The 21,295-nt window shown below is 47.0% G+C and overlaps 1 protein-coding gene and 1 long non-coding RNA gene across 2 annotated transcripts; one reads left to right on the forward strand and one right to left on the reverse strand.

The window, feature by feature from the left end:
• The first annotated feature begins 44 nt into the window (after window positions 1-44).
• Window positions 45-19,388, forward strand: PPM1D (protein phosphatase, Mg2+/Mn2+ dependent 1D). The gene is made up of 6 exons (XM_030232476.2): window positions 45-644; window positions 4,802-5,030; window positions 7,580-7,704; window positions 13,597-13,787; window positions 14,670-14,909; window positions 17,949-19,388. Exons 1-6 carry the CDS (start codon window positions 206-208, stop codon window positions 18,492-18,494), a joined length of 1,770 nt encoding a protein of 589 aa, XP_030088336.2. The 5' UTR covers window positions 45-205; the 3' UTR covers window positions 18,495-19,388.
• On the reverse strand, window positions 18,881-21,256 carry LOC108962727 (uncharacterized). Its single transcript, XR_001991420.3, has 2 exons — window positions 20,924-21,256; window positions 18,881-20,765 (listed from the first exon to the last, which is right to left on the reverse strand). It is a non-coding gene; the product is annotated as an uncharacterized LOC108962727 (long non-coding RNA).
• Between the last annotated feature and the right edge of the window lie 39 nt (window positions 21,257-21,295).

Raw genomic sequence — 21,295 nt, forward strand, 5'->3', positions numbered from 1 at the left:
CCCTTCCGCCGCGGCGGGGCCGACAGGGGGCGCTGGGCGGGCCGGGCCGGGCCCGTTCCCGTTCCGGCGGGCGCAGCGAGCGGCAGCGGGAGCGGCCCGGGGCCGCCGCGGACATGCCCGAGCGCCGCCGTCTCCAGCAATAGTCGTCGGCGGGTGGGCAGCGGCGGGAGCGCCGCGCGGAGCCGCCCCCCCGCCCCTTCTCCCCATGGAGGGGCCGTACGCGCTCGGGGTGAGCGTGTTCTCCGACCAGGGCGGCAGGAAATACATGGAGGACGTGACCCACATCGTGGTGGAGCCCGAGCCGCCGCCGGCCGGGGCGCACAAAGGCGGAGCGGCGCCCGCAGGCCCCAGCGCCGCCGAGCCCCCGGCCGAGAGCGGGCGGCGGCGGGGGGGGACCCCGCGGGCGGCCGAGGACGGGGCGCAGCTCCCCGGCACCGGCCCCGGGCGGCGGCCGCGCCGCTCCGTCGCCTTCTTCGCCGTGTGCGACGGGCACGGCGGGCGGGAGGCGGCCCAGTTCGCCCGGGAGAACCTGTGGGGCTTCATCAAGAAGCAGAAGGGCTTCTGCTCGGCGGAGCCGGCCGAGGTGTGCGCGGCCCTGCGCAAGGGTTTCATCGCCTGCCACCGCGCCATGTGGAAAAAGCTGCGTAAGTGCCAGCGCCCGCCGCGGACCCTCCGCTGCCCCCGCCCGCCCCCGCCGCGCCGCTTCCCGGCCGCCTTTTCCTCTCCCGCACTATTGTGAGTGCCTCCCTCCCTCCCTGCTTCCCTCCCTCCGTCGCTGCCGTCCCCGCGCCGGGAATCGCGGCGGAGCGCGGGAGGGCATCCCGGCCGCCGAGCCGAGTAATTCAGGAGAACAAGAAACACTGGAGGGCACGCTGGGAGAAGAGAGATGTAAACACAGGGCGAGGATACGCTGCTGTGTTACGTAGCTGGGAATGGTGCGATGGTAGGGCTGCCGTTTGTTTTCGGGGTGTTAGGCGTCAATTTCCAAATTCGATTCATTGGGAAGGTCTTCATCTTGTTGCCTTGTGTAATCTCCCTGAACTCCCCCTTAGATTTCCCTTGCGTCATGAAAAGGGGAAAAAAAAGTAATTTTAACAAACTGAAATGGGCTGGCAACGGTGTTTTTTTCCTTAACGGTGCTTCCGACTGTTTTTGTGAGTCCTCATGGAAGAATTGAAATGTGTCTGGTTTATAACTCGTTCGTGTGTGAACATGGGGAAAACTCAGTGTCCCTGACAAATAGAAAACACATTTAGTATCCTGAGGATGGTTTTGATATATATATGTGTGTGTGTGTGTGTATACATGTATATATAACATCATTATGTATTTATGTATGTATTAGTTGTTTAGTTGTTTAATTGCAGTAGCATGGAAGCTGTAAATAAGTCAGTGTTGAGGAGAGGACATGCCCAGACAAGTGACAGTCACTATTCCTGTACTCATCCCTCTCCCGAGGTCTTGTGGGGTGCAGCTGGAGTTTCTGAAAGGTTTTTTTTTTTTTCTTCCTGAGGTGAAGGTTCTGACTTAGAGTGTGGTTGTTTATATAGAATGTGTAGAATGTGAGTGTATTGTTTGTGCATTTAGGCATTCAAAAGCCTCGGAGAAAAAGCAAGAGCAGAGTTCAGTGTGTGAAGGGAGGTGTGGAACATGGTAAAACTGGATCCAGAATAGTGACAGTTGACAGCTGGGCTTGGGAGGGAAACCTGAAAAGCAAGAATTGCACTCAGAGCACCCTTGTCTTTCAGTGGGTGATTCAGGAGGGGTGTGGGGTAATTATAGTTTCAAAACAGTTTCATTTTCCTTTTTCTTGAATAGCAAAATAGAGAAGTTGTGCAAATGTCAGATACTTGAGGAGATATTGGGGGAAGGAACAGTAAGTTTGAGGGTACAGAGGGAAGGGTGTGAATTTTAGAAGCACCAGAACTTGACCACATCCTTGGCAATGGGGTGTGCAGCCTCCTGGGCTGCAGGGCAGGGTGATAAGGAGCAAAATGTGTGAACAGGGGGACATGGCACGGGGTGGGGGCAGATAAGGAGCTCGGTTTTCTGGCTGTGAGTCCCTGGTGTGTTATTTGTCACTGGAACTCTGTGTGAGCACCAAGGCAGGGAGGAGAAGAGTGCAGGAAGCTCTGTTCAGTAATGGGTGTTTAGCAAACAGCACCGGGCTTGTGGAAGCAATTGAAATTGTTGTGAGAAACAGCACAGCTCTGGCTGGGAGCCTTTGATGGCACTTCGAGGTGGGCTGTTTAGTAAACTCCAGAGCATGTTTGCTCCTCCTGATTCCTGCTGCACGTGCTTCACAGCCCGAGTTCTGTGGGACAAGCCCATCATTATCTCTGTTTATTACTTCATCCTGTGATGGAGTCCCAGTGGGAATTCTACTGACAGGCAATAATTTTCCATATTACCACGTGTAAAGCAGCTTTCTGTCTGTGTGTTGGTGACACTGAGGACACGAAATGGAGACTGGCTGTGTTGGTATCTTGAAGTGTGTGGGAGAATTTTGGGGTGGAGGATGGAGTCTTCATTGCTTCCAGTTGGCTGTTGGAAGGGAAGCTTCTACTCAGCTCCTCTCTTGGTTGTTGGAAGTTCTGTGGGTGTCCCCTGATAGACACAAACCATACTGATCATGACAGTACCAGAAAAATGCCTGTTTGGCACTGGTGATCGTTTTTGGCATTAATTCTGTAGTAATAAAATCCTCTGAATGCCAAAGGTCTTCTGGAGTAGGAGTTCATTTTGGAATGAGTTTATGAGTTCAAAGTTACAAAGCTGAGTGTGAAGGGCAGTGGTTTTCAAATAGAGGAGGGGAAATCTTTTACAAAGATGTGCTGTTGATGCTCCTGATCCGTGGAGGAGTTGGGTCCATGGATTTGATTTTTACTGCTTGAGCTCAGAAGAAAACCCAGCAGTTTTGAGACTTCTGCTGGTTCCTGGTGAGCCACCATCTCTAGAGAGAACTGGGCTGTATCTAATACTTATCTCTGAACAGGAGCAAGGCATGAACTGCAGTCTCTGAATGACAGGCAGATAAATCCTGGTTTTGTTGAGCCTAAAATCTGAGGCTGCTGCATCATTCTTTCTCCCACAAGTGGGTGATTTCCTTCTCTCTGCTCCCCATCCCCATAAAGACTGATTTGACTCTCTAATACGTTTTATTGCTGTTCAGGGGTTGTTACACTGACAGAAACTCATTAGTTGCAGCTTGTTTTCTGTTAAGTGCATGGTTGAAGTCCTCATTACCACTTGGCTCCCTCCCTTGTTTGCTTTCCTTTTGGAATGTGTTAGATTTAATATCCTCAGTTAAAACTGCCAGACAAAGTACTTCCAATAAGCTGATTGAATGTTTGTGTTCCTGAAATAAAGCTGCTCCCAGGGAGAAAGTGCATTTTAGTATTTAGAGCACAAAGCTAGAACTGTTGGAACTTAAATGTTTAAATTGTGCTGGATGTCTTGGTAGCTCACGCTGAGGAAATGCAACTTTTATCTTCATACTGCCTGTGAATTCTGCTTCTCCAAATTCTCCTTTTCCATCAGCTCTCTTCCACATCTTCTTCCCTCAGGCACTTGAACGTCATTCAGTGCCACTAGAACTTAAGTTCCTCATTTTTTTGATTCTGTTTAAAGCTTTACAAGGTTAAAATATCTGTTTTCACAGAAGGTGAGGTATAACTGTATTTTCCTTTTCTTGTGTGTTTATTTGCCGTGTGTTTGTTGTGCCACAGGCAGAAATAGAGGATGCAGTGCTTTGGCAGCCTGAGCTGGGTATTTCCTGCAAACAGCTTGTGTCACAGTGGAGTTTTTGTGTGGTGCTGTGTGAGCCTGGCTTGTGAAGAGCAGGAGATAGAAAGTGACAGGGAGATGAGGCTCCCTTTGGAGTCTGTGTGGAGACTTGAGTGGGTGCAGCCAAGGAGAAACATGAGCTTGCTGCTGGCAGTTGGAACCAGCTGATAACTGGGAGCTGAGCCTGCTTTTGTGGCTGCTGGCTGGGAGGAGGATGGTGTGGCTCCATGGGGGAGTTGTCTCAATCAGTTCGTGCACTTTTGAGGAAAGATCAACTTGTGTGTGTAGATACAAAAACAGGAAAGGAGTGAAAGAGAAATTTGGATGGGGTGTAATTGGAGACAGTGGTGTCACAGCAAGTTCATAGAAGTGGTTTGAAGGCAAAGCAGTTGAGGAAGGAGATTTCCCTAAGCAGGTGGAGTTGTGGTATTACTCTGAATTCCAGGGATATCTCCTGTAGAATTTAAGGAGAGCACACTGAGATAGTCGGAATTACTCAGCCCTCCCAAGGGAAATGTGAGTAAAACATTTGAGATGTCACTCAGCACAAAATGTTGCTGTTCAGCCTATGAAAGTAAAGTAGTTTTTCTCCCTTCCAAGGGAATCAGGAATGTCCACAAATCCTGATTGCCAATTAAATATCCAGACAAAATAACTGAATTTAGGACATTTCTACTTCTTCAGACAGGGAAGCGAAGAGTAAATCTCAATGAAACACTTGATTGATCCTGTTCAGCCTCCAAGGAGCACATCTTCCCCTGTGTTCTTCTAGTGATGCTTGGAATATCAAACCAGAGGAGGCAGTTTTTAGAACCCTGTTGTGGTGCTTTGATCCTGTGTCAGCTTAGGCTGAGGCTGGGCAAGGATGTTAAAGGAGCGGGGGGACCTGGGGACACCGCTGGGCCTGGCTGTTGTAACATCCCACAAACCTCTGAGACACTCTTGAGGACATTGCCAATTCTCCAGAGCTAAACCTGTGCTTTCTGTCTGTTTTTTGCCTGGTTTCTCCCTGCAGCAGAGTGGCCCAAGACCATGACAGGCCTGCCCAGCACGTCGGGGACCACGGCCAGCGTGGTGATCATCCGCGGCTCCAAGATGTACGTGGCGCACGTGGGCGACTCAGGAGTGGTGCTGGGGGTCCAGGACGACCCCAAGGATGACTTTGTGAGAGCTGTGGAGGTGACACAGGACCACAAGCCAGAGCTTCCCAAAGAAAGGGAGAGAATTGAAGGCCTTGGGGGCAGGTAGGTGTCACTGTCATTCTCTGGAAAAATCCCCTTGCCCAGGATTCTTCTCCTGGGAAGCGAGAAGCCTTAGAGAAAAAGGAAAACAATATTATCTCATTTGCTTCTCCTGTGTTGTGCTGCTTTGGAATGTGGTTTGGATATTGTTTACCAACAGGTGATTGTTCATTGGTTTCATGTGAATTGTTTTTAATTATTGGCCAATTATGACCGAGCTGTGTCAAGGCTCTGGAGAAAGTCACGAGTTTTTAGTTATCATCTTTTAGCCTTCTGTCTGTATCCTTCTTTAGTATAGTTTTAGTCTAGCATTCTTTTATAGAATATCATAAAATAATAAATTAGCCTTCTAAGAACGTGGAGTCAGACTCATTCCTTCCTGCCATGAGGGACCCCAGGAAGTACCACAGGTAGGTTTGTCTGCTTTCACTGAGCTAAGCTTGAGTTTGTTGTGGGAGGGCACACAAGGAGCTGAATCTCAGCTATTTCTCCTTTGTCCTCTTAATTTTTCTTACAGCTTACTGGGGAATAAATTACAGGGATCCATTGTTACACGGTTCTGGTTTTTGGTAGTGGTTTATGGTGTATCCAGAATTTTAATTTCCTGGTGGATGACACAGCTGAGGGGTAGTTACAGTTCTGAATGTTCACCAACAACTTTTTGCAAGCAGAGATGTTAATTTTTAGCCTATTTCCCTTTAAGTTCTGAGGAACCTTCAGGTTGTGCAAATTGCCTTTTCATGAAGGTAAAATGATAGGAAGTCTGGAATATCCAGTTTGTCACAGCACTGATTTCTCAGGCATCCTGCATTGTCCCCGAGATGACAATGGCAGCTGTTGAATAGACTCCTCAAAGCCTCTGCCTAGGGAACATGAGAAAAATCCTGGATTTGAAACAAAACCCTCTCTTTGCTGTTCTAACACCACAGTTTAGCACCTGTCCTTGCAGGAGCCATTCCTTCCCTGGCAGATGCTGGCACACCCGAGCTGGGCTGGGTGTGTTCCCTGGGACTGAGGGGCAGCAGGCAGGGCTCTGTCAGGTGGCACAAATGTCTGCAGACAACCCCCAGGGCTGGGATCTGGGAGCTCTGTGTCCTCCTGGTGCTGCACCAGATGGATGGGCATGGATTGCTCCTCGAGCAGGGATCACTGCAGGTTTTCCTGCTGACATCATTCATCTGGGAGCCCTGTCAGCCCATTAACCTGCAGATATTTGTGTCTCTGGCAGGTGGGAGTTAATCAGGGGCTGTTTTGCTGTAGGTTTCCAGGCTGTTTCTCAGAAGTTGGAAGTCTCTGAAGGTGCAGAAAACCATTCCCTGAAACTTAGTATTGACAGGAATGGTTAATTTTAATTTTTTTTTTTATTTTTATTTTTACTGGTGCTCCTCCTGTTTTTCCCAGGCTGGCTCTGAGCATGTGGTGGGGGTGAGGTGGAACTGTGCAGCTGTGCTTGGGAATGTCTCGTCTTTCATGAGAGCAAACTGGGAACACTTAATGAGAGAGCATGAGGGAGTCTTCCATTAAAATGCCATTTTCCCAGTAACAGTCTGAGTGTGGGATGATTTTTTTTCCCCAATAGTGAGCTTTGTGTGGTCATTAGCTGTACAAGTGGATGAGATCAGGTTTTAGGATGTGGTGTTTGTGACTTTGCCGTGCTCTGGATGGAGCAGAACATGCCCTTGTTGTTAAGGCCTTTGAAGTGTCAGGAAGTGCATCTTGAATGGCTTCAGCATGAGGAATCTTGAGGCTGTTCCAGAGCTGCTCAGTTTCTAATTACCAATGGCTGTTCCTTGGATGAAAGGAACTTTCAAGTATCCAGTTCCTAACTTTGCTGGGACCAAGCTTTGCTAGTTCCTGGTTTCATTAGCTCTTCTTCCTTGATGGTTTATATTTGTTCTTCTCTCTTCCCTGCCTGACACAGCTGCCCAGTTATTTGCTCTGTAGCTCCTTTGACCCTCCAGTGCCATCTGGGAGAGCTAAAGCAGTGCTCAGTGCCTCAGAGCAGGTGTTCACATGCAAATGCAGAGCTGTTCTCCCTATCTCCTGCTTCCTGCAGACACCAGCCCGGGACAATTCCTCTTTTGTATCTGCCTCCTCTTGGTGTTCCTTCCATCAAGCAAATCCTTTCAGGAGGCTGCTCCTTTCTTTTCTTTTCTGTTGTTTCAACTATGCCGTGCTGCTCTGTCCTGCCAAACTTTGGGAGATGGAGAGGACTGAAGGAGGAACTGTGTGGAGTTTACACCTGAGTGAGCTGATGTTGATGGCCCTCATCTGAGGGAGGCAAATCCAGTACTGCTCTCTCTGCAAGATTAAAAAGACACTCTTGCATATTTTGTAACCACCCAGAATTTCTTCCAGGTCTTCATTGCCTTGCTTTTTATTTTCTTCTGCCCTTCATCTCTCCCTTTTCCCCTTGGCTCTATATGGAACTATCGAAGTGCTGTCGTGTGTTTTGAAATAGGAACTTGCCATCGTTATTACCTCCACATTTGCATATTTCCCTGGTTTTCCTCACTGCTGTTGCTAACCCCTGTCCCTGTGTGTGCTTTCAGTGTGATCAATAAGTCTGGTGTGAACCGTGTGGTGTGGAAGAGGCCCCGGCTGAGCCACAACGGCCCCGTGCGCCGCAGCACCGTCATCGACCAGATCCCCTTCCTGGCCGTGGCCAGAGCCCTGGGTGAGTCCCTCAGCTCAGCTCATCCCCTGGGATTGCCCAACACACAGTGTACAGGGCTCTCCTCACTCCTCAAAGTCTGGGCCTTGGAAGTGTGTTTTTAATGCAATAATACTGCGTTTTTGAGTAGTGCTGTAACTGGGAGAGAAGAACGTGACTTCTGCCATGCAGGGTTTTCTGTGTCAGCCCTACGAGGATGGGATTTAATTTTACCACCAACTAGTCAGAAATTACAGTCCCATTATCTCAGTGAGAAGGAGACAAATGCTTTCCCTCCTGGACACACACAGGGCTTGCACATTTCCATTTGCACCAGAGTGAAGTTTTGCTGGATGGTGTACGAATTGCTTCAGTATTTCTTTTGTGGAGAATCTTTTTTTAAGACTTGGCATAGAATGGGATGAAAGTCTAATCTATTTAACTTTAACTTGCCATTATGGGAGCAGTAGAAATGAGAGGAACTGTCTTTGAGGAGCACCTCATTCCAAGGACAGAAAGGGATGTTGCAGGACTAGAAATTGTCCTGCAATATATCCTGTGATAATTTTGTTTGGGAAGTACTTAAGTGAATTATTGGGTATCTCTTACCCACGAGTTTTAGTGTTTCTGGTCATTTTTCTCCTTAAATTCCATTGCAGAATGCCAATCTTTGGCCGTTCATGTTTTTTCCCATGGTGCAGTGCAGAATTTTCTGTGCAGGTATAGCCAGGATGGGTTTGGTTTGATGGGATTGTGGTTTTCCCTGCAGGAGCTGTGCTGTAATTCCTGGCTGGCAGCTTGGCAGCCCATGGCAGTGCTGTCAGTGCTCCTGGGTCAGCTGGCAGTGCCCATGGGGACACGCTGTTCTGGGACCAGGCTCTCATTCCAGAGCCTTGCTGTGTCTGATTTCACAGGCAGGAATAGCTGTGCCACAGGGATTTGTCCAGAGATCAGGAGAATTTTGCAGTGATAATGAACATGGAAGAGTCAGCTGTGTGTCAGGCAAGGAGTCACAGGTGCCTGAAAATTAAAAATTTTATTTTTAAGGACTTTTTCCTCAGTATCTGAAAGTCTTTGTGTGTCATATTTCAGGTAGGATAGAGTTTATTTTGTGGTTAGGAGAACTGACTTGAGAGTTTGAGTGAATTCTTTGGAGCTACTAGATGAGAAACAAAAGAACCCTCATCCCCTGAGCAGCACACTCCTGTTCCCTCCTGCAGGACAGGGAGGTGTTCCTCCTGGATTGCAAAATGGGAACACTTAATTTTGATTCATCTTTTGTTCCTGTGATTGTAAGTTTGTTGCCTGTCTAAAGAGCTGGCTGGCCTTTGATCTGATTGCTCCCAGCAAGCTGAACAAACGGATTTGGCTGGGGTTTGTGTGCAGATGGGAGTTCAAGCAGCCATGCATTTGTTAGCCCCCTGTGCATTCTTTGCCAGCAAGTGCAGGAAGAGAGGATTAATGCAGAGTTTTCAGGTCCAAAAAATGGGAGCACCTATCTCTTATCAATTCTGGGATTTGAAAGGTCAAACCCCATGCTGGGACAGCCTCCCCTCCTGCCTGATCCCAGCCTGGATAAAAAATTTTAGCAGGACAACAAGAATCTCTCAACAGAGAAGCTTTGAGTTGGAAATTTATTATATTTAGAATGGGAGAGATTATCTGATTAAAACCCCTAAAATTTAGATCATAGGTGGTGTTTTTAAGTGTCTCTCTCTGACCACACTTAAAAATATTTTGATGTAGTCTCATCCCTCAGTCTTTAAGTCTAGTGCACTCTTGAGGAGTTGAGGAAAGGTTTTGGAAATAGCAGGAATAAAGCACTGTGGGAAAGTTGCACTCAGGCAGCAGAAAATCCTGGTGCAGAAGAAATCCTTGTGGCCAGATGAATTCTGTTGACATACCCTCTCCCTTTCTGATTGTCAGAAGTGCCCTTCTGCCCTAAAATAAGCATTTGTGGTATGCACAGTGGCTGTATTTAAGTATTTAAATAATGATGGACTTATTTATAGCCCCATAACAAGTCAGAAATATTTGGGCTTTGTGCTGTCCCTGTAGAGCATCTCTAAGAAGCTTTAATGCATCCAGCAGGTTTCTGTGTCTTCTAATAAACCATTTCAAGCTGCAGCTCTGTGTTCTCACAGCTACTTCTGCTGACCTTTTCTGGGCAATGAGAACATCTATTTTTTTTTTTTTAATACTGGTTTGTCTTGTAATAGATACTCAAGAATCTGTGGTGAGGGATTGCCTGGCACTGCTGGAGCTGTTTAAATGAATGAATGATGAAACCTGAGCCAGGAGCGTTGGTTCAACCACTCCCTCCTGTGGGAACATGAACTCTGCTCTCCCCTGTAGGAATAGAACAGGCTCACCCCTGTTTCAGGTGCAGCAGCCTCCACCATGCAGGAATTTCCTGCTGCCCTCTAGGAGCAGTTCTGTACCAGAGCAGGGCATGCACGTGGAGCTGCTGCAGGAGTCTTTGACAGGGATAGGGAAGCTGTTTTCCAGAGCATCTGACTGGGTGCCAGGGCTGCTTTGTGAAGCTCTCTGAATGCACATTCCATGAAATCCTGGAGAAGAGGCTATGGCTGACCTCAACTGATCTGAGGAAATTGCTGTGTAAGATTTGAGGGTTGTTTACATGCATTTAACTGTTTTTAAAATAAATTATCAAACAGAGTGGGCACAGCTGCCACTCAGTTTTTCCTTCCTGCTCCTTTGTAGGCCACGAACCTGAATCACATGGAATTGTACAAGTTGTATTTACAGCAATTTCCAGCTTCTCTTGATAATTACTTTTCTTTTTTATCTCTATGAAACCAGACAAACTTGGGGTGCATTTGGGATTCTTTTCTTGTCCTTAGGATATCTTGCTGTAGCTTGTACAATTTTCTTCAGCCCCGAGACAAAATAGTAAATGTGCAGTGCCAAATGCAGTGTGTGCTTTGCTCTGGGGGTTTGTGTGTAACAAACATCATGGGAGGGCACCTGTGGCTCCTTGTGGAGAAAAACTTGGATTTAAAAAGCTCTGGGATTAATCAAACTGAGGTTTTATTTTGGACTGAGTTATGAAAGTAAAGTTTTCTTTCCTCTATTAAAATCAAAAGCCCTTTTTATATGCAAAACAGCATCTCCAGGAACTGAAATGAAAGACTTGATTTATATAATTTCTGGACATGCTTTAGCTCTAAGAAGGCTTTGGGTTTAATCCAATCCAGCCCACTTACATGATGGGTGTTTTTGTTTGTAGCTGCATTATTCCCTGGCAGCACTTGACTTGGAAGTAGCTTTGTTGTTCTGTTTTATAAGGTAACAGTGAGTGCAGAGTTTGATATATTCTTACAGGCAGATAAATTAGTTTCCTGCTCCTTTAGTATCTGATTTCAAACGTCTGTTTCATTTTGTGAGATGCAGTGTAGATCTCTCTGTATTATTCTGGTTTGAGTCAAGACTAAGAAACAGGTTTTTCTGGAAGATACGGAAGGAACTACATTAATCACTTTTTTTTTTTTCTTTTGGTTTGGAAAAGAAATATGCAAACCTCACACTGAAAGAAATACTCCCAGTGTGTAAGTTTTTAAAGAACAAGATTATCAAGAGTTTAGTAAATGTTTGGGTTTTAATTCAGAACAAAAATAGTCTGGCTCTCAAATGGAAGCCTGAGAGCCTGGCATTGCAGCCTCTGGCACATCCCAGCCTCCCAGGCTGCCAGAGGGTCACTGCTCTGTCTGCTTGCTTTGGAACACAATTAAAGACTTCAGAGCACTTTGAAATGCTCAGGGAGATGTGTTCTCTGCTCTCTGGCTGCTCTCCTCTCCCTTTTCCCTTCCCAGAGTTGTACAGAGGCTGCCACAGAAAATTCCTCTGCAGGCTGGTATTGCTGGGTGTTAAACTCTCCAGCTGGGCAGGGAGAGGGGGGCACAGCTGGGCAGCAGCTCCAGAAAGCTTTGCCTTAGGCTGGGGAGCTCTGCCCTTCAGGGGAAAAAATGAAATCAACCTCTAAATGTCCTTCTCCCCATGGGTTGGCCTCGGTGGGCTCAGGGTTGAAGGTCTGTGGAGTCTCTGTGCCCTCCAGAAGTTTGCAGTCCTTGGAGCTGCCCGTGGTGATATTCCCAGTCATCCCTGTGAGGAGCCTCCTTCTCTTGGAGCAGATCCCCTGCAGTCAGTGTGTGATGGCTTGGCTGTTTGCTCGGGAAAGGAGCAGATGGACACGGTGACACACGTGTTAAAGAACCCAAATTAATGAACATCAGGTTATTTTTATCAGCCAGCACAGTGTTTTTAATTAAAAAACCGATTCAGCTAATAATATTTTGTCATTTCTCCTCTATGAGTATGAACAAACTGGCAAATGGAGGTGTAAAAATATTGGATATATTGGAAGTTGATGCTGCTCATGTTGGTTTTACCTGCTGTGGGCTGACCATGGCAATTCGCATGCAGTCATTGCTCAGCTCTCGTGTTACAGTATTTATTTTGATCTCTCTGCCAGCTGGCTTTGTCGGGAGCCTGTGGCAGCCGAGTGCACCTCTGTAGGAGCGGGCTTGGTTTTTAATTAGCACTCATTAGCAGCCTGTGCTTGTGGGGCTGGAATCGGGGCTCTAATGAGGATGGGCTGCGGTGGAGTGGGTTAATTGACTTGAAGTATTCCCTTTCCTGGCTCTGGAAAAGTCTTTTCAACTGGTTGGTAGCTTAAGGCAAAGCTAATGGAGGCAAGGAGGAAGACAAAAAGCTTATTTATTGTCTTTAAAAGGGTGCTGATGGATGTGGAAGAAGCTCCAGGCTTTGTCCAGCAGAAAGCAAAGAGCCTGACAAAACCTTGCTCTTGAGTAGTTGAGCTTCTGTTTGCTGCTCAGCTCTGACAGTTCCATTAATTTCTGCTTTTAAAGCTGTGTGTTCGGCACAGAAAAATGTAGCCAGTGCTTGTGAGTAATAATAATGTTACTTTTTGCTACTTATCACCACAGGAAGCTGTTTGTGAACATAGAAATAAATTTTTAAAAGAGGTGTTAGGACAAATTATTACTGTTCTTGATTTGAAGGTGTAGCCTTAGAAAAAGTTTTTAATTTTTCAAGTGTACTTGATAAATAGAATTGAAGTAAATGGATATGGAAATGCATTTTTCTGTTGGAGTGGTTTTTACTTGAGGATGGTTTGGAGTGAGCTCTTGAACCAGAGGATGATTTGATGCATTGTTCAGCTTTGTTTCTGGTGAGGTGACCCCAAACTCATTCACACAGTGAGCGAGATTTAAAAATAGAAATGTTCCCTGCACGAGGCCATTCTGGGGAGAGGCTTGAGCTCTTCTTTGCTGCCCTCCTGCTGGAGCCCAGGCAGTGCCCTGTTCCTGTGGCTTCTGTCCAGCTCCCAGGCTTGGCACGGGGTGTTCAGCTGCAGAGAGCCCCACGTGGCTCTGCAAGGGATGCTCGAGCTGTGGGGGGACAGGAATGGCAAGAGGAATTGAGCAGGGAAAAGACTTCAGTCTCCTCCTCTGGTTTTTGCTTTGTCCCTTCCCTGTGGCACCTGCACACACAAATATTTGCACATTTGGTGTGGGATCAACAAAGCCAGGTTTCACTTCTGTTTAGGGAGGGCTCAGTTAATTTGGATGGGTTTTAGTTTGGAGAGTGGCTAAGGTTTCACCATTTTCTAGGTATTAATCAGTTTCATTTCTCATTTTCCCACAAATACTTGTTTTAATAGAGTAGAACACCTCTGATTACAGCTTGGTTTAGTTTAAAGAGGATTAGGAGGTGGCAGCAGCTGAGCAGTGACTGGCTGGAATTTCTTTATGTTCCTGCTGACTCAAGGCTGATGGTGATGGATTTCTGGGGAAAGAATGTTTTTCTCTATTTTCCAAGAATGAGATTTCTCACATGTTATGTAACAATTCCAACCCATTTTCTCCTTGCCAGGTGATCTCTGGAGCTACGACTTCTACAGTGGGGAATTTGTTGTGTCCCCCGAGCCCGACACCAGCGTGCACACGATTGACCCCCAGAAGCACAAGTACATCATCCTTGGCAGTGATGGGCTCTGGAACATGATCCCCCCTCAGGATGCCATCTCCATGTGCCAGGATCACGAGGAGAAGAAGTATTTCACGGTGAGAGCAGTGGCCACAAGTCAGTGTGGAGATTTCATCCTTGTTACCTCTAAAAGTTGTTCAGCCTGGTAGGGATGAAAAGTACCCCACGGAGTTGGAGGGGTTGAGGCAGATTGATGGTTTTGCCACAACATAAAAGTTGTTACAATGTGGCTGATATTAAATACCGTGGCTGATAACATAGCTTAAATGATTTGCCTTGTGTTTTGGGGAAATTTGATTGGCAGGGTGTTGTCTGTGAGTAATAAAGGAGTTAATGTGTTTCTTCTCTAAGAAAGTTACACAAAATGCTGTCTGAACATTAAATTTATTGCACATTAAGGTGCATGTTATAATGCAGACTGTTTAGACTGAATTAAATTACTCTCTGATTTATTTTACAAAACAGTTGAGAATTTATATTGGAGAATCAGAGAGTAAACACTCTGCAAGCCCCATGAGGGACTTTGGGAAGCCTGTAGGTTGTGTTCCAGCCTCTAACCAGCTACTGCTGTGTGACAAGCTCTTTGTGCTGTTTAAAGCCCTGTGTGTATGTGGAACATGCCACAAACTGATTTAAAGGTGGATTTGAGAAGGAAGACGTGCTTTAATTAGCATTTCTGGAGCTGCTGTGGGGCATGGTTTGTAGGAATGTGTGTGGCATGAGGTGCCTTGTGGTGGCTCTGTATGACAGTGTCCCTGTGTCCCTGTCCCCAGGGCGAGGCGCGGCAGTCCTGTGGCTCTGTGTGACAGTGTCCCCCGTGTCCCCAGGGCGAGGCACGGCAGTCCTGTGGCTCTGTGTGACAGTGTCCCCCGTGTCCCCAGGGCGAGGCACGGCAGTCCTGTGCCCGGGTGGCTCTGTGTGTGAGATGCTCTGTGTGACAGTGTCCCCCGTGTCCCCAGGGCGAGGCACGGCAGTCCTGTGCCCGGATGCTGGTGGGGCGGGCCCTGGGCCGCTGGAGGCAGCGGATGCTGCGGGCGGACAACACGAGCGCCATCGTCATCTGCATCGCGCCCCTGCGCGATCGCGGCCGCTGGGACGGCGACGAGGAGCTGGTGCTCAACCTGGCCGAGGGGCCCAGCTACAGCAGCCCCGACGCCAGCAGCCTGCCCCCCTCCCGCTGCTGCACACCCTCCCTCAAGGTAAGGGCTCTCCGTGCCCCCTTCTGCCTCCCCCGGCTCCCTGGGGGGATCAGAGCACGGCCAGAGATTCAGAAATACTCACAGAAACTCCCGAGCTGCCAATTTGCATCGCTATTTCATGTTGCTGGTTTTAATTTTGAATTTTTACTTTTTATGTCTAGATAATCTATTACTATATATATATATATAGTAACATGGTGTTGCCATTCCATGACCCTTGGGGTCTCTTCCAGCTCTGGATATTCTGTGAAAGCTACAGTTATATCCTCCATACTTCCAGCTGCAAAGGTTTTGAGGACTGGACCAACTTTTAACAATGTTGATTAAAAGACTTCAACACTTTACTGTTCCAATGCATGAATTCTCAGAGTTGCTGCTGGTTGTTTATTGGTGGCTGTTGATCTGTGCTCCCTCCCTAATGTGGAAGAAATTAGTACTTGTTACTTGATGAACCTTGAAATGCGTTGTTTCTCAAAGTAAGCTTTCTGAGATCCTCCCCAAGATTGAAGGCAGCCTTGTGAGACAGAGAGGAAGCGGAGTGGGGCTCCGAGGTATTGAAAAACCCTCCAACACACCCTCTTAGAAAACAAGGCTGGGCTGCAGTTTCTCTTCCTGCCTTGCCAGGTGCTTGTGCAGCTTGCCCAGCCCAGGGATTGCAGGTTGTGAACCTGTTCCTGGCAGGGCGTGCTTTGATTTGGGTTTGTTTGGTTGTGGTGGTGCTGGGCTATAATTTTATTTTTTTTAAGGGTAAATTTGTTCCAACACGTGTTGCTGTAAAGAACATTTTCTTTTTGTACTGGGAGATCTCATTATCTTCCTTTGGTTGATTTGATGTTCTTTGTTGAAGCAGAGACATCATAACATAAGGTCTTTCTGGAGGCTGCAAGTTTGAGTTGTTAACATAAAGCAGAGCCCTTCAGAGGGTTTTTGTTTTGTTGTTTTGTGGCTTTTCTTCCCCCCCTCTAAGAACTGGAGTGTAGTTATGAGTGGCTGTTTGTTTCAGTAATTACCAGCTGCTCCTGATTTAAGTCACTGTCCTTTGATGTTCTGCAGAATCTTCAGATAATTGTCCTTTGGGCAAAGGAAAAAGAAAGCAGAAATTAGAAAGGGAGTTTTAAACATTCCCTTGGGAGAAACAAGCTGCTAATAAAATGGCAAGCTTCAACTTTGTCTCCTCCCCTTTCATCTTGTGGAGCAAAATCCATGGAAAGAGCTTTAAACCTAGCAAAATCTGGAGGACAAAAAATCAAATTGTAAGTGCTCCTAAAGTTTTCAATCACAAAAAAAGTTTCTGTGAGAGAAGCAGGGATGGCCTTGATGCCTGACAGCTGCTACCTGCCAAAACAATTAATTTGGAAATAGATGGAAACCAAAGTTTCTTAATTAAACAAAAGTATTTCTTAATTGCTTGTCCTTCTGGCAGCAATTACTAATACCAAATTAATTTCAGTGTTCCTGAGGCCAGTGAGGAAGATTGATTGGATTGTTGAGAAATTCAGTTGGTGGTTCCTGGTTTGTTTTTCCTGTTTTGTTCCATCACTCTCCAGCAGTCCCTCCTGTGCCTTTCCTTGGCTTCCCAAAGCCTCCTTCAGTCTCAGCTGTTTGCACCAGCAGGAGATGCTGGGGAGAAGAGCCACAACATTAAATGTCTTGCACAATAAAAAACCATAAAACTAAGTTTTATGTGACACAATGTCAGGAATTAAATTGAGCAGCTGAAGGAGCGTTGCCAGAGCTGCTCTGTGTGTGATCTGGTGTCCTTCTGGGTTCTGCAGCAACTTGAGATGAAGAATAACCTTTGAAATTCCATTCATAAAGGTCTTCCCTCTTGTGTTGCTAAATGAATCTAAATGGTTTTGTCTACACATGGGCAGCCACAGAGGAGTGGAAAACCAGTGTGGATGCTGGGAATAATCCTGATTATCTTCTTTTGGAGTGTGTTTTATTAACCTGGAGTTGTTCTGGGTTGTGGCTTCAGAAGCATCTGTTTATTCACCTGAGGTGTGTCCCTGACTGATTCAGCTGGGTGCATTTCAGTCTGCAGCACATGATTTTCTTAAAATAATAACTGCCATTTGCCTTCCACTGGGGGAGTGTAGTGTGGCCTTGAAATTTACTTTTGAAGGACTCCCCAAGTAACCAGGGACGACTTTACAATTAAATCTTTAATAAGGTCAGAATTCCTATCTTCAGGGTGCTGCATAAACACTAATATCCATAATCCCCCTGTGGATAGTGAGAGCAAGTATTGTCCCCATTTTCCTGTTGGTAAAACTGAGAATGAGGCAAAACCACAGAAGAGATGAGGGTCAGAGTTTAGGAAGTGCCTGGTTCTTGGCACCTCTGTGCCTGTGCTTCCCAAGGAGAGGCTGGATGTGCTGTGAGGGATCCATGGGCAATAAAAAGTGTCACTTTGCACAGCAAACAGGAATATTTGTAGATGGCTGACACTGCCCCTCTGTGTGGACAGCTGAGGAGGAGTTTGTCCAGCCCTGCTAACCTGGTTATGCAGTAACTGAGCATGTTGGACATGACAAAGGTCAGGAGCCTCTTGCTGCTCTTTGGCCACTGGCCACACATAAATCAGAGGGCAGTGCCTCTGTCAGGGTCCGGTGGGAAGTCCTGGCTGAGTGTTGGGAATGCTGTTGAAGATCACAGAGGTTACAGGCACTGCTTTTCCCCTGAGTTCCCAGCAGCTGCCTGCAGATCCCTCAGGGTTGTGCAGCTGCAGTTCACAGCCCCAGCTGGAATTGTTTCCACCTCTCAACAGGGAGAGAAGATGAGCCTGCTGTGGAGTAGGATTCTCCTGCCTTTGATAGGGTTTAGGGAAATTCTGAAAGTGCCACACACTGTCTGTGCCCTCCTGGGATGAAGTCTGTCCCTGTGTCCAAGGCCAGGTGGGACGGGGAGCTGGGATAGTGGAAGGTGTCTGTGCCCATGGCAGAGTTTGGAATAAGTGATCTCGCAGGTCCTTTCCCAAATCATTCTGTGATTCTGTGGTTATATTTATTCCTAAGTATTTTGTTTCCTTTCCCTCAGCTCACAGAAGATGACCCCTGGCCACGACTGAACTCTGCTGAGCCCATTCCTCCCCTCCTGCACAGCAACATGCTCTCAGAAAAATACTTGGAGCTGCCAAACGAGATTGCCAAAAGCAATTTACCTTCCTCAGGAGGAACCCCGAAGGATTCGGCCCCCCAGGAGGAGAAGTGCAACAAAGCCCTGGCGCTGAGGCTGCAGGAATCCTACAGCAATGGTTTGTCGGTCAGCCTCTCCCCTTCCAACTCGGCCAACTCAGGCACGGACCAAAAAGGCTGCAAGGTGTCCCCTAACGGCCCAAGCAAGGCGCAGGACGCGGAGAGGACGCCCCCGGCCAGCTTTAAGCGGACACTGGAGGAATCCAACTCGGGCCCGGCGGTGAAGAAGCCGCGGCGGGGGCTGGCGCGGGGCCCGGGCGAGGGCGCGGCCGGCACCCCGCAGCGGCGGAGCCCCTCCCGGCTGGCCATGCGGCGCAGCCTCCGCGGGCAGAAGAAGCTCAGCAGCTCCCTGTTCCACCCGGCCCGGAAAGCCGTGTGCGTCTGCTGAGCCTCCTTTGCAAGTGGCTGCACAAGTTGGAAGCTCTTCCCGTTGATTTGGGTTTTTTGTTTTTTGTTTTTTTTTTTTTTTTTTAAAGTAGGAACTTTTTTTGGTATCCGACAGCTTTATCCCAGCCTTGTACTTGCTTGTATTATAACTGTGAATTTTGTAGATGTGTAGGGTATAAGTCACTGTAAAATGTGTGTAAATTTGTATTCCTTCATATAAATGTAGTCTCTTTTCTTCCTTGTATAATTGTTACTGCGGGGCTAAGCCTTGTTTAAAAAAAAAAAAAAAACAAAAACAAAACAAAAAGTAATCCTTTTTGTTAATTTACTAAAGTCATCAATTTGTATACGCTTCTTGTGAGGAGAATTTCACAACTTTTTAACTAAAGTAAATTATTAAACAGAATGGAAGATATGTATTTTCGTAGTCTGATATGTTCCACCTAAAGTGTGTCTTTTAGAGAATACACTAGGTCTATATTTTGGTTTTAAATTTTAGATTTCTCTACTCAGAAATGAAATGTATGTGGAAGCAGAGATTTGAGTCTTGCTTTACACACCTCAATGTCGATTTCATGTTAATTAAAATACTATGCAGTATCTTATTTAGTTGTATTTTTTGTAACAATAATCGTCAAAAGTATTTAGCAAAAAAAGTGTGTTTTAAAAACTCCCAACTCCCCAGAGCATCCCACAAAGCCATTCCCATCCCTGTTCCAAATGATGGCATTTGATCCAGGCATCACTGCCCTCCTGAGATGTGTTTTCTGCTATTCCAATACCAATGGTGCTGCTAAAACCTTTCAACACAAGTTCTTAAATTATTTTATGACTATTTTCATTGACTATGTGGACCATGTGTATGTTCACCTCAATAAAACACATGAAAATTTGATGGGGATGCTTTCTATTTTTTAATTTTTATTTCAGGCTTAAGTTCTGGTATTTATTCAGCAGTGAAATATGAATTTATTATTACAAAAATATTCATATTTACCTGGTATTCATTAAGTGTCTGAATACTCTCCCCTTTCTCACTGTGGCTTAGGCAATGAGACATCCCAGTTAGATTTGATGGAGCTGATCTTGGCACTTTATCCTGAATGTTCAACTGTAGCAATATATTAAATGTTTCAAATTTTATTTTGATGGGAAAGCAAAAGGGCAGTACTTTATTCCAGGATGGTTATTTGTAGGACCCAGATCTTTACTGCTGGAACAATAAAACCTGGGTTGGAAGCAGGCCTGCTATCTATATGTGTTACCATGGTTACAGAAATCCCAGGGGATTTTATTCCTGAAAATATTCCCTTTCATCCATGCTGGGAACACAGCACTGCCTCAGGAGATGAAAGAAACAGCCTGTCCAAATTGGATCCTGCAAGGATTTAGTTCTGTGGATGTGGGGAGCAACTTCAGTTCCTAAAGTTTTGCTGTGATGTTGGAATTCTGCCCCAGATGGGGAGGAAAGGCTGCAGCAGCCACAGCTGCACGTGGCAAGTGCCTGGCAACAACCTTTACAACAATAATAATTACCTGTTTTCAATTAGTCTGCATTGAACCTTCCAAAGAGTGACTAACACCTCGGTTAGATGACTGTAATACTACTTATAAGGGAAATATGCAAAAGGAAAAAGAGTTATAGTGAATTTCCCAGGTTTTTGCTCTACACAGAAGCAAAATTTAAGTTTCCATAGAGTTCTGCTGCACTCAGAAATGTGAGTCTCGTTGAGGTTTCCTCAAGCAGTTATGAACTTGGGCTTTTCCCCCTTTCAGCTTTTCTCTTTTACTCTTTATGAATTAACCCAACCCCACAGTTTTTCCTGGGGAAGCTGCTGGATGATGGTCAGGATTGAACAGCCAGAGCTCCTCTGCACTGCACAGAAAGTTCCCTGCCGACAGAACTGGCAGCAGTTTACTCCTTGGTATACTTTGCCCACTTCTTTTATCATTTGACTTCTCTAAAATGAATATTCAAAGCTGAGACAGGGGAATTTACACCTGCTAAGGTCACCGAGGCTCCTTTGGTAAGATCAAACCCAAGTTCCAACTTTTTCTTGCGAAATAAAGCTGTGATCTGTGCAAACCTGCTCACAGGCACTTCATGAAGGTTTTCAGTCACTGTTTCATTCTTCTGGTATGTGGATGATGTTGTCACAGGAGTCAGGCGCGTTCCCAGAGCAGGTCACCCCCTCCTGACCTGGTGCCACTGTCTGGAAACCTGAACCAGCGCTCCTGTGTCACCCTGAGGCATCTGGGCAGTGCTGGACACCTGTAAACATAAATCACACACTGGGCTGGCCTGGAGGAAAACTGTCCATGGGCAGGGACACCTCCCACTGCTGCTCCAAGGCCAGGGTCTCACCTCCCTCACAGGGAATGATTTCTATCTATAATCAAAATCCACCCTCTGGCAGTGTGAAGCCATACCCTGTGTCCTGTCACTCCAGGCCCTTGTCCAAAGTCTCTCTCCATGGCTCTTGGAGCCCCTTTGGGGCTTTTGAGGCCGCTCCTCAGCCGCGTCTCCAGCGCTGTCACAGCACCCGAGCTCTGAGGGGCAGCAGCTCCTGCCCCTCAGGAACCTGCGCTGTCCCTGAGCTCTGCAGCCTGGAAACGCTCCAGCTGAGGGACTCCTCGGCCCCGCAGCCTTTCCCCCTTGGCAGGGACTGTCTGCCTGCGGAGTTCGGCTCGCTCGGCACCTTCCCCCGGCTGCCCCCGGCGGGTCCCGCCCTCACGGCCCCTCACGGCCCCTCACGGCCGCTCTCGGCCCCGCCCACCAAACCCCGCCCTCTAAATGACGTC

This window comes from Serinus canaria, chromosome 19 (assembly GCF_022539315.1).
Source record: "Serinus canaria isolate serCan28SL12 chromosome 19, serCan2020, whole genome shotgun sequence".
Classification (NCBI taxonomy): domain Eukaryota; kingdom Metazoa; phylum Chordata; class Aves; order Passeriformes; family Fringillidae; genus Serinus; species Serinus canaria.

Coding starts and splice junctions, on each gene's coding strand:
- PPM1D (XM_030232476.2), top strand. CDS start 206: ATGGAGGGGCCGTACGCGCTCGGGGTGAGCGTGTTCTCCGACCAGGGC. Junction 645..4,801: donor CGCCATGTGGAAAAAGCTGC/GTAAGTGCCAGC, acceptor TTCTCCCTGCAG/CAGAGTGGCCCAAGACCATG. Junction 14,910..17,948: donor GCTGCACACCCTCCCTCAAG/GTAAGGGCTCTC, acceptor CCTTTCCCTCAG/CTCACAGAAGATGACCCCTG.